The sequence below is a fragment of the Hemicordylus capensis genome, chromosome 6 (assembly GCF_027244095.1).
Source record: "Hemicordylus capensis ecotype Gifberg chromosome 6, rHemCap1.1.pri, whole genome shotgun sequence".
In the NCBI taxonomy this organism is placed as follows: Eukaryota; Metazoa; Chordata; class Lepidosauria; order Squamata; family Cordylidae; genus Hemicordylus; species Hemicordylus capensis.
This window is the reverse complement of record NC_069662.1, coordinates 136,941,119-136,953,417: the sequence shown is the minus strand read 5'-3', so window position 1 is coordinate 136,953,417 and position 12,299 is coordinate 136,941,119. Positions and strand designations below refer to the sequence as shown.

General features: G+C 42.8%; 1 protein-coding gene across 1 annotated transcript in view; it reads left to right on the top strand.

Annotated features, from left to right (window-relative positions):
* Positions 1-12,299, top strand: part of CUBN (cubilin) — a 231,537-nt gene that overhangs the window by 74,185 nt on the left and 145,053 nt on the right. Inside the window, exons 23-25 of the mRNA XM_053264705.1 lie at positions 5,092-5,275; positions 7,299-7,459; positions 9,047-9,228. Coding sequence (XP_053120680.1) covers positions 5,092-5,275; positions 7,299-7,459; positions 9,047-9,228 — 527 coding nt within the window. The remainder of the gene's footprint in view (positions 1-5,091; positions 5,276-7,298; positions 7,460-9,046; positions 9,229-12,299) is intronic.

Genomic DNA, 12,299 nt, shown 5'->3' with positions numbered 1-12,299 from the left:
CACAGTGTTCATAACCAGTAAACGTTATGCTAGCTTCTTTTTAAGCAAGTTCTACCATTTTTCTTCTGTAGATCTCTAGAACTTCCCCTCCCCTCCCTAAAAGAACAAAACAGAAAATATAATGATGGGAAAGGGAGATACACAGCATTATATATTTGATCTTTGTGACTGGCAGAAGGCAAATTTTCTTCAATACTTTATGATTGTTTTTATTTATATGTTGCCACCCATGTAAAAAAAATGCTTTACAAAGAATGATCTAGATTCATGAAATGTGTAGACTATTAATAACATTTAAACTCCTTTGAATTATCTAGATTCTTGACCAACTAAATTCTCACCCTTACCAGGCCAGATCCCTACCCCAAAGGGCTTACATTCTGGATAATTTCACTGCTTCAGTGGCCAGAAGATCTGGGCCACTTTTCTTCTATGTAATGATATGAGGAGACATTCCCCAGTCTTGTCTGCTCTACCTGCAATGACACAGCTGGACTAACAAGTTCGCTCCTATATTTATTAGCTGATTCTTCCAGTGGATACTATAAAAGCAAACAGGAAGAGGCTGTTGACAACCTGCTGAATAGAACAGTTCTTCCTGTATGAAAAACTGAACATGCATCTGAAAGAGCTTTGGCCTTGCCGTTTTCTTTCCAATCTTTTTCTTGGAACTTCCCCCTGCTCCTGTTGTTCCTTTCTTACTTGCTTGTCTGAACTTTGTGAGTAAGAACTCAGATGTGTCTCGTCTCTGCACTAGATCTGATCTCACATTTGGCTTTCTTCGTTTTCGCTTATTCTGTCTTCTATCTAATGCAAACAACACCTTCTCCAACTATGATTCTGTAAACACTCTGATACTCCTTAGGCCAGGGGTTCCCAACCTTGGATTGCCAGATGTGGTGGGACTACAACTGCCATCATCCATTGTGGATGTAGTCTGACCGCCTTTGTGGATCCAAGGTTGAGAATCTCTGCCTTGGGCCACTCATGACCTAAGCATAAGCTTTATAACATTTATATCATTCAAACTGTTTTTAAACCAGATCCCTTTTATTTGGAAAACTTAAGTCTGTCAGGAACTCACAGCAATTTCACAGTTAAATGAACTTGATCCCGTTGAATTGCTTAGATAATCCAATATCCTGTGATCATTTTAAGTGTTCCTCTTTGCTGAGCATAATCCTTTTGTATGTCTAATGAACATCTGCTGCTTGTATTAAATTCAGGTTTCTCCCTGCTGTATGCAGAAACTTTCATTTTTGTAAATTTACCCATGAAATAAGAGATGATGACTGTCACATTAGATATGGAACCTAATTCTTAAGCTTTCTTAATTTATCATGCACATATTGCTGTTGGTATTACAACCATTTATGTGGCTGTGGAACTTCCAGTCAATTCCCCATCCACTCACAGATGAACCAACATTAATTCATCCCTATCTCATAGTTTTCATTATTTCAGATTTCAGCTTTTGGATTTCTTTAGCATCTATGTCTGTTAATTCAATGAATTAATATAAACCATATGGATTTCATTTTCATGCAAAGAATGCTATGTTACAAATAGCTCACAAGGATGGAATAACAATACTTTATTATAAATTGAAGCCTCACTGGGCAGTACCAATAATAATTTCAGCAGAGGGGAGGATCTTCCTTAGGCCCTGGATTTTTTTCGTGGGCAGTGGCTGGAAATGAATGTCCTGCTGGGCAGATACATGCAACTCAGTCTGGAGACAGATAGAGATTCTGTTTGAATGGCTGGAGCTAAATGTTTCTAAACAAGCTTTCTTTTGAACTTTCCCCACAAAGGATCTTTGTTGGAGCTCCTTCCCTCCTCCAAATTGGTAAAATTAAGTCGGTTAATTATGTTACTGTGTGCCAGCATCAGCAGGACTTCAAGTGCTGATATTTTCTTCCACTGCCTGCAAAAAGAATATGTTCTGTAGAGGATGTGGGGTGAGTTGGAGGTTGCAAATATTAGTACAAAAGGAACACACTTACTCTTCAGGAAAATGCAAATCTCTGTTGACAGCAAGAGATCAAATTAAAGGAAAAACCATATGTGATGCAAGACCCATCATTTGGCTTATTAAAATAGAGTCTTCTCAAATGATACATCTTGTTCTTTGGAGGAAAATGTCCAAATTTTAATTTTTCTGGGTTGTGTAAGAGTGCATGAGAAAGAGACAGCAAAATGCTGTTTTCGTCTTCTGTTGGCTGTCTGAATAGCCCAACTTCCAGCAGTTTTATTGTTCTTTCCATTAAAGCAAATTTGACTGCTTGGAGTGGCTAAAATCTGGGCCAGATTGGTTTTGCAGTTTTCATGCCCTGGCAAAGAAAGTTGTTGTAGCTATTCAGTACAATTACTCTTCTCTTCTTTTAATAAATGGAATCCATATACTGAAAGTGAATGGAAACATAACACTCACCAAGTTTTTATTAATGCCATCAGGACAATGGGCAACTTCTCCATTGTAACAAAGAACACAGCATTAAACCTTTGTATATGCTTCACTCATAATTCACATGAATAAGCTTTTATTCCCATCATTGGATGCTATGTTCCCGAATCTTTACCAAAAAGATGTGTTTCTTTCCTTCGTTCTTTTTTTCTCTGGAAAATATAAACAGAGCCATTACAGTAATGGTATTGGATGGATTTCAGTGGAAGGACACTAGCCAAGCAAGCAGGATGTTAGTGTTTAATCTTTATAGTCATCTGGGTTTAATCTCATCTGACCATTGTGCAGTTCTAGCCAAAGTGGGTGCACTAAGCATCAGTTCCATCACTTCTTAGATTTCTCAGTCCATCCTTGAGTACTGTGGGAGAATCAAACAGGACATTTTTTTAATGTTTAAGCTCTGTATCAATCTTAATTGATTCCTTCCAGGAAAGCAGAGAGGAAGCCTGAACCACATTTCCTCTTTATTATATGCACATGTTATTGATTACAAGAGGATAAGCATTCATAAAGGAGATACACTGTAATTTATTTTATGGCTATTTTATTTTAGGTATCTATATCTCGTTCATCAATCAAAGTGAGTTCCCAGATAAAACTATAAATAACATATCCATGAAACAATTCGAGCAATATCAAAACAGTTTAGAAAATGGCTAGTGCAGATTTTCAACAGGATAGGAATATTGTCAATAGGGATAATCCAGCTATATTGTTATGTGAAAGCTAAAAGTTGAAGCTGTTTCTGTCAGTAGTGTTGTTTGTTCTAATACTGGAGGCAGGCATATGAAACTACATGGGCACATGGGTCTGGCCTTGTGGTAGCAAGCATGACTTGTCTCCTTAGCTAAGCAGAGTCCGCCCTGGTTGCACATGAATGGGAGACTAGACGTGTGAGCACTGTAAGATATTCCCCTCAGGGGATGAAGCTGCTCTGGGAAGAGCAGAAGGTTTCAAATTCCCTCCCTGGGTCCATCTAGCTCAGTATCATCTACACTGATTGGCAGTGGCTCTCCAAGGTTTCAGGCAGGAGTCTTTCCCAGCCCTACCTGGAGATGCCAAGGAGCAAGCAAACCCAGGACCTTTTGCATGGAAGCATGCAGATGCTCTTCCACTGAGCTATGGCTCCATCCCCTAAGGGCTCACATATACTGTAGTCTCCCATTCAAATGTAAACCAAGGTGGACTCTGCTTAGCAAAGGGATAATTCATGCTCTGTACCACAAGACCAGCTCTCCTACCATAGGCCAGCTTTTCTTCCATGATACAGCTTTTGCCACTATAACTCCTATGGTTGGTTGTTCATTAGCCATTGACCTCTCAGTGAGTCTCTACGGCAGTGGCTCTTAACCTTTTTGAACCTACAGACCCCCCAGATCCTCAAGTATTACCCATGAGCCATCACTCCATTTATGTAATATATTTTCATAAGGCTACCAAAGAAAACCACATGACTCTGTGATCGCCAGGAGTCGACACCGACTTGACGGCACAACTTTAACTTTACCTTGCCAGTAAAAATTAGTGGTGCGGGTGGGTGGACTGCTTAGCATAATAATGTTCAAGAACTTGCTTCTGGCACACCAGAAAGCATTAAATTCAGTGCAGCAAAGATTTTCCAGGGATCACTTGGATCCACCTATGGACACCAGGTTCAGATCCCCTACTCTAAGGTCTGGTTTTGATCTCCAAACAGGCAAGACAATGAAGCCCCAAAATAACTTGGATGGAGCTGGGAATGAAGAGCTTACAATCCCCTGTTTTCCTTTTGACTTATTCATGGAGAAATATAGGATAAAAATGATAGTCATCTATTAATGCCCTGTAGTTCCATTGATACTGCCACTGATCCATGTCCAACATTTCCTAATGGCACATTGTGCGGGCAGAGTGTGGCCTTAAAACAGTGGTGCACATGCTGGTAACCTCCAGGCTTGACTCCTGTGATGAACTCTACATGCGGCTGCCTTTATATGTAGTCCAGAAACTGCAATTGGTGCAGAATACTGCTGCCAGATTGGTCTCTGGGACATCCCGAAGAGGCCATATTTCTCCTGTTTTGAAAGAATTACACTGACTGCCAATAGGTTTCTGGGCAAAATGCTGGTTATGAGCATAAGGGCTATAAAGCCCTTAATGGCTTGGGCCCAGGGTATTTAAGAGAACGCCTTCTTTATGGACCCCACCGCCTATTACAATAGTCAAAGGAGGTTCGTGTGAGGATGCCACCATTTGTCTGCTGGCAACTCAGATGTGAGCCTTCTCTATAGTTGTCTTGGGGCTGTGAAATGCACTTCCCATTGAAATTATTGCTGCTTAATTCCTGATAGCTTTAAGGAAACAACTGAAGATGCACTTGTTCATGTAGGCTTTTAGTTGAATGTTACTGTCTCTGTTTAAAATGATTTTAAATGACATTTGTATATGTTTTGATGTTTGTTTGTTTTTAATTTTTGGCTGTTTTTACTTGTTTGTTAATTGCCTTGAGACTTTAGTACGAGGTATACAAATGCATATAAACAAAAAAAAGGGGGGGGGCACCACTTCACTAAGGTCTCAGTCAGGCAAGGGTATTTATTTCCAGTTCTAAGTTATCTGGATTCTGTCTTCCATTTCCTTTCAAGTATGTTCACATGACTATACAGAGGCATCTGGTGTGCTGACATCTCCAAACTATCCCAACCACTACCCCAACAAAATGACATGCATATACAAAATCAGTGTGGGGAACAACAAACAGATTTCTTTACACTTCACCAACTTCTCTTTGGAGGGTGGAGTATGCACAGGGGATTATGTAGAACTTAGGTAAGTGCATTTATTTTTGCTACCTTCAGTTATATTGGAAAAGTTAAAGCATCTCCCATGCTTTTCTATCTGCTCATTTTAACTGGACATGCCATGGATTAAACTTGCAGAATTACTCCAAGGTATAGTACTTTCTGTACAATACTAAAGACAGTTCATCATGCAAAGAACTCATATGTCCTCTTTTCCAACCCTCTCTCCCAAGACAGGATTCCTTCCTCTTTACTTATATAAATGAACAAACGTGTTAGCAATATTTATGTAAAGAGGACCATGGTGCCATCCAGGCTAATCTTGCACTAGCATAAGGACATAGTACAAAGTTGTTGTGCACATAAAGTAACCTCTCTTCCAGGACTAGTACTTGCATTAGTAGATGTTGCGCTATCAGCTGCATAACATGGTACACTAGCCAACTGTGCAACAAATTGCACTACCTCTTGCACAAATTTGTTTATATCTTTGAAAAGGTTCCTCATCTGCTAGTGGTAATGCAACATGGTGCATCAGCTCATTCTGCACTTTCTGCACAAGGATCATTACATATATTTTTTAATTGGCACTAGTTAGTTATTGTGCAACCTCTTGCTGAAGCTCTGCAATCACAAATAGTCCAGTAACACAATGTTACTGTGTATGCTATCTCCTGTCTTCTGATAACAAGTTGGAGCAGATGACATTTCAGGAACCTTGCAAGCTGAAAGCAATTACTATACCCAATAGATAGAGTTCTACATATTCTTCATGCAGAAGTCCCAGTTTCAATTTTTGGTATCTGCAAGTGGAAGGATAAAGGCTAGGGAAGTTCTCTGATAGATTAAAGAGCAAGAGGAGGTGTGCACCATCCAGGTGGGTACGTAGAACAACAGATACATTTATGTCAGAGCCAGTATTCCCTGTAACAGGGAGTCCTAAATGTTGTTCACTACATATCCCAGCATCCCTAGCCAAAGGACATTGCAGCTGGAGGTGATGGGAGCTGTAATTAATGACATCTGGAAATCCCTGTTACAAGGAACTCTGGTCAGAGCTGATTAAGAGGTCTGTCCCCATGCAATGTTTTTGAAGCATCTCTAACCATGAGTCGAATAATTATCTGGGTGCATAGTGAAGCAGTTAGGCAATTGCATCTTCACCTTCTTATTAAACTTAATTGATGGGAAAGCCATCATGGACTGATTACAAAACCTCACGATTTACGACATCACGGGCTTGCAATGATCTGTTCGAACTGTGCAGGCATGCCTCGCAGTTTTTGAGGACTGCTGGGCCGGACAAACAGCGCCATGGTGAGGAGAGGTCTGCTCGGCATCATCCCACCCCCACGCATGGCAGCTAAAATTACAGGAAAGCCATGATTTGGCATGGTGGGGCAGTGGCGGAGCAGGCACAGGGGGTGGCAGGAGCCCCCTGGCCTCTGGAGCTCCCCCAGTCCTTGGAGGCCATGGACTGGGGCCCCAAGCTCCGCGGGTAAGAATGCCTCTGAGAGCAGACAGAGATTGTCTGCTAAGTGACAACTTGGTAGGAGGGTCCGTCCCCCCCCTGCTACCTCATTCAGCTGCTAGGTACAGCTGCTGGTTAGGATGGAGCAATCCGTCCCTAATTAGGATCACCTTACTATACACCGTTCACTAGAAGCAGAAGAATTCAAGGAATTACACACCAGATTTGGAATGTGAATCTTGCTGTGATTATGACCTTACTCTTATTCCACTCTGACACTGATCATGTTTAAGAAGGCAGTCCTGTTTGGGACTTGCATTCAGACAAGTGTTTCCGGTACCCCAGCATTAATTCTGTTGATGCCTCGGATCACCTTCCTTTTTGATCTAGTTTGTCTACAGGATGTTTTGTCAGAAAAAAGGGCTTGAAGGCAAGTGTCAGGCAGCTGAATCTTGAAACCAGCAGGACCATACTCTGGTGTTTCCTGCTTTCTAGACATGTTTACACTATAATGTGCCAGAAGGTCTGGGATGTATCATGCGGTTTCAACAATTTCTTTGTGTGTTCTTTCTGATCATAGAGATGGAGGTTATGAGACCTCACCACTACTTGGGAGATACTGTGGCACATCATTGCCTCCAGTTACTATTTCCCATAGTAACAAACTGTGGATGAAGTTTGTAAGTGACGTATATTTTGCAAGCACTGGATTTTCAGCTTACTGGGATGGAACATCAACAGGTAAAATGTGAATCCTAACCGTAGCTATTTCTCCCCTAGACAGTAAGGGAGGAGGGATATTCATTTTCTCCTTAAAGATTTACTCTGGATTCATTGGAGCATAAACTTTGATGAACTAGAGTCCACTTTATCATTTAGAATCTGTCATTGTTTTAAATTTAAATTGTTTCAAATCCATGTTTTAATTATTTATGTTATTTTCTTGTAAACTGCCCAGAGACTCAAGTTTGGGGTCGTATATAAATATGATAGATAGACCAGATAGATAGACCAGATGCATAAAGGAAGCCTTAACCTCAGTTAGCAGGCACATGTGGATATAAATGAGGAAAAATATAAACAGTGTGGCCAGAAGGGCCTGAAATGTAAGCATCAGTATTAATTCAGTGGCATTTCTAGGCAGAGGCAAAAATGTATACAAGATAAGATCCAAAATACCAGTATCTGATAATAACATGCTTCATTTTAAGGGAGCATCTTGGGGAAATGTAAAGGCCCTGCCACTATTAATTGTAACTAGGCCTGTGCATTATTGTTTTGGAAAAAACGAAGAAGAAGGAACTAAATGTATGGTGTACATTCAAATTATTTTTTATTGTTATTATAATCCTGGTAGCAGCTGACATGATCCATAGTTGAAAATGAGTGGCAAACACCTCTCTTTAAAAGCCTACTGGTGGCTGCCCAGAATGCCTCAAATGTTGTGTGAATTGGGGAAATTTTGCAGCAGGGGTAAATGGCTGTTACTAGTGAGAGCCATCATGTTTTTGTTGCAGCAGCCATCTCGCCCCCACCCAATGACAGACAGACTAGCTCTTCTCATGATCAGTGAGAAGAGCTTCTGGTGGGTCTGTGGGAGAGTGGGCTTAGCCCGCTCTCCCTGCAGATGATCATGTCTGCAGCCCTGGGCGGCCGCCCGCATGACTACTGGCTCCATCACGGAGCTGGTGGGGGCTGCAGAGATTGGGGGCTGTGCAGCCCCTGAAAGTTCCAGGATGCCCCGTGCAAGTGCACAGGGCATTCTAGAGAGACCCCCGAGGCTGGGAGGCTGGCTGCAGCCTCCCAGTCGGAGGTCTACTTGTGTGTTACCGCGCGCCACGGCAGCACACAAGCCAAAAAATGAGGTTAATGGAACACTCGCTCCATTAACCTCTTTTAAGGGGAGTGGGGATTGGGCAGGCTAGCCTCCCTTAGCTTGCTTTCTACTGAATGTTGGAATAGCTTCACAATGTGAAGGAAACCTATACACATATTACTGAACACAGTTAGGGCCCCTTGTAGACCAGCACGGAATATATAGCCTCCAGGAGAGCATGGAGAGTAGGTGAATCGGCATCAGGGGAGCATGGCCAGGTGTGGTGGACCCACTTCCCCTCGTGAGCGAGAGAGAATGCCTGAACTGAGCTTTTGATTTCATTCAGTTTGAACTTCATGGGATCAGTGACCCCCCCCCCGCCCCCACCACTCACTGTAAGTGCTGTATGACACAACCTACCTAGAAAATACCATTTACTGGGTATACATTAGAGAGCAGAACAGATGTTGACCGATGCAGTTGAAATGTGCTTTCTTTGTGTTTGTTTTCAGGTTGTGGTGGAACTCTGTCAACTTCCTCCGGAATCTTCATGTCTCCCAACTACCCTTTGCCTTATTTCCACAATGCGGAATGCTACTGGCTGCTGAAAGCTAGTCGCGGAAGCCCATTCGAAATCCAGTTCGATCAGTTCCATCTAGAGTCACATTCAAGATGTGCCTTTGACTACCTTGCTGTATGTAGAGCAGTTTATTCTCCCTCACTAAAGTTGATGATAGCCACATATGGGTTGTATGGGTTGTTCTACAGATACAAGGGAGATGTTAAAGGAAAAATGATTGGACTGAGGATTCAGGGGTGTAACTATAATAGGGCAAGGGGAGACAGTTGTCTGGGGGCCCACTGCTTGGGGGGGCAGAGGCAAGTCACATGACTGACTCCCCCAGCTGTACACCCGCCCAGGCTTCCTTCAGTTGTATTCATCCTCCGAAATTGATGTGAGTGTAAAGACCTGGAGCTACCAGAACAGCATGTCTCTCTCTAGTACCATTAAATGACTTGTATCATCCACAATTCACAAAACCTTAAAAAAAAATAATTTAGGATGATGTTCTAGATGTTCTATTGTGGCACATAGGTGTGTGTGTGTGTGTGTGTGTGTGTGTGTGTGCGCGCGCGCACGCTTTTTGTTAACTGTATTCAGCCTCATTTAAGATTTCTTTACTTCATGAGCTGATCTTCAGGGGGGGGGGCATTTTAAAATCTTGTCTCTGGGCCCACTCCAACCTTGCTACACCCCTGTGAGGATTAGTCCTTTTAACACTAAGAGGCTATTCACACGAGCATGCAAAACCAGGCTAGGGGAGCCCAGACGGGTTTTGCACGTGCGTGTGTGAACTGCCAGGATCACACTAGATCAGGGATTCTCAAACTTGGGTCCTCAGGTGTTATTGGACTTCAACTCCCATAATCCCCAGCCTCAGTGGCCTTTGGTTGGGGATTATGGGAGTTGAAGTCCAATAACACCTGAGGACCCAAGTTTGAGAATCACTGCACTAGATCCTGGTGGCACCACGGCAGCAAACCCGCTTGTGGAGCCACCCTTCTAAATGGGGTTAGGAGAGCCAGTGCTCTCCTAACCCCGTTTATCTGATTGTGTGTCAGCCACAGCTGATAGACTCAGAGAGAGGGATCCCCATAATGCACCCTGCACTCGCACAGAGCATTATTGGAGCTCCGGGGGGTGGGGCAACTCAAGGCAACACACCCCAGCACCTTGACCCTCGGAGCTACCAGGGATCCACTCGCCCAGGGTAGAAGAACTGCTCATCTGTGGGGACGGTACATTAAAGCAGCCTTCCCCACAGCCTGCCCTCTAGCCCTCTCACTGCTCGTGAGAAGAGGCTCTTTCTCTTTTTCTAAACACAAGTAATCCAAACCACCCCAGGCCCAACATTCCTGTCGGAATGCTGTGTGAAATTGCCAGTCTTAGAAGAAATTCCTATGATTCCATGATGGCAGGAATTGCTGCCGTCCAACATGCATCTATGCAAATCCTGCCCCCACTCCCCACGGACCCTATTGCTCAGCCCTAAAGGAGACAGCTCTGCATTCACATTTGCCCCCAGGCACCCAAATATTTGACTAATTAAAGAAAGCTTCCTCCAACAGTAGATTGTTGGGGTGCTTTCCTGTTTGATGTTGGAAGCTTCTTCCAACATCAGGCGGGTTAACACCCCATATACAGCACTTGAACTTTATTTCCATTCTTCTGGAGAAGGAAGAATCAAGAGAAGATTCTCTCTGGGCTCCCCGTTCCCCAGATTTTGGGGTAGCTAAGCTGAGCCCTGGGCAGTGATGGGCTATAAAACTGCCTAAATCCCCATATGGAGTTGCTCTCCACTTCTCTCCTGCTGTAGCCAGTGTGGGATTCCCACTAGGGCTATTGCTGAGGTATGGACCAAGGAAGAGGATAGCCTGCTACTACTGCAGCTCTTCTTCCTCCTCACCCACCATCGGCCATCTTTTCCTCTCAGCCCCTCTCCCTTTCCTAGCACTGGGACCAAGTGTGGGAGCTACCAGCACCCACTGCTAGTGTATCCCCTCCCCTTCCACCTGGGCCAATGGTGGAAGTGCTGTGTGCTTGCCATGGTTCTACACACTATGACAGCTTAGTTTACATTGTATGTCTCTCCATATATGTGTGCAGGTGCCTGAGGACATGTCAGGACTAAGGCTATTTGCGTATGCTCCAAAATGCTTTATAACCCCCATCCTAAGAAATTCTAGAGTATGTTTTGTCTTTTATATGTTCTTTCAAAAGAAGGCTGTTTGTATAAGAATGATAATGTTACATTTTGGGACAGAATGAAGGGAAGTCTACAGGGGTCTTGTACATCAGACTGTTGGCAAAATCTTTTAATGAACTAGGAGAACATAGGCAAAGCACTGAGTTACCCAACAAAATCACCATTGTATGCCCAGATATCCATATTCACAATGTTTTATAAATGACCTGAATTTTTTTTTTAATAATCAGAAGAACCTCAGTGTATTTGTATTTCTGTCTCCTTGCATGTCCATAAAAACTCATCAAAATGTAGCACATTCTGGCCACTTCAGTTGTTTCTGAACATTCATATTCAACCAGTGGGCATTTGAACAGCTGGGATTATCGTGAATGGGCTTCAACATAGTGCCATATTTTTTAACAATTTTAAATATTAAAGTTGACATTTCAGGATCTGCAAAATGACTGGCAAAAGAGTACCTTCCACTCTTTTTGTGCCTTGCAACCACCATTTCTCCAATTTGCTGCAACATGGGCACAATTTATTTAATCTGAAACATCTTCACTGAATTGTCCCTGTCAGTGAGATATTATTTTGGACTGTTTCAGATGGTAATTCCTGCTACAGAACCGACTCATGCAATTAAATGGGAGAAGCACCAAGAGCACACCCACAGTGATATCTGTCGCAGAAATGCCATTGTTTTCACTACTTGTTCCTTTATTGTGTGTGTGTGTTTCCCAGTCTGTCACTCTGCGCGCACTCCAAATACTAGTTCAAACTTATTTTTTTAGAGCTCACACGAAAGGGTGGTACAGATGATCTGCCACCTGCACATGATAAAAGAATGCATCAGGATGGAGTTGGGGCATCTGTGCAAGATGTCATAACAGATGTACTCTTGGTGTGTCCTCATTTTCCTGCATGGACTGGAAAAGTATCATTTGAACTGGCGCATAGTCATCATGATGGCACCACGTAGCCAATCAGATATGACCATGTAACAACATCACTG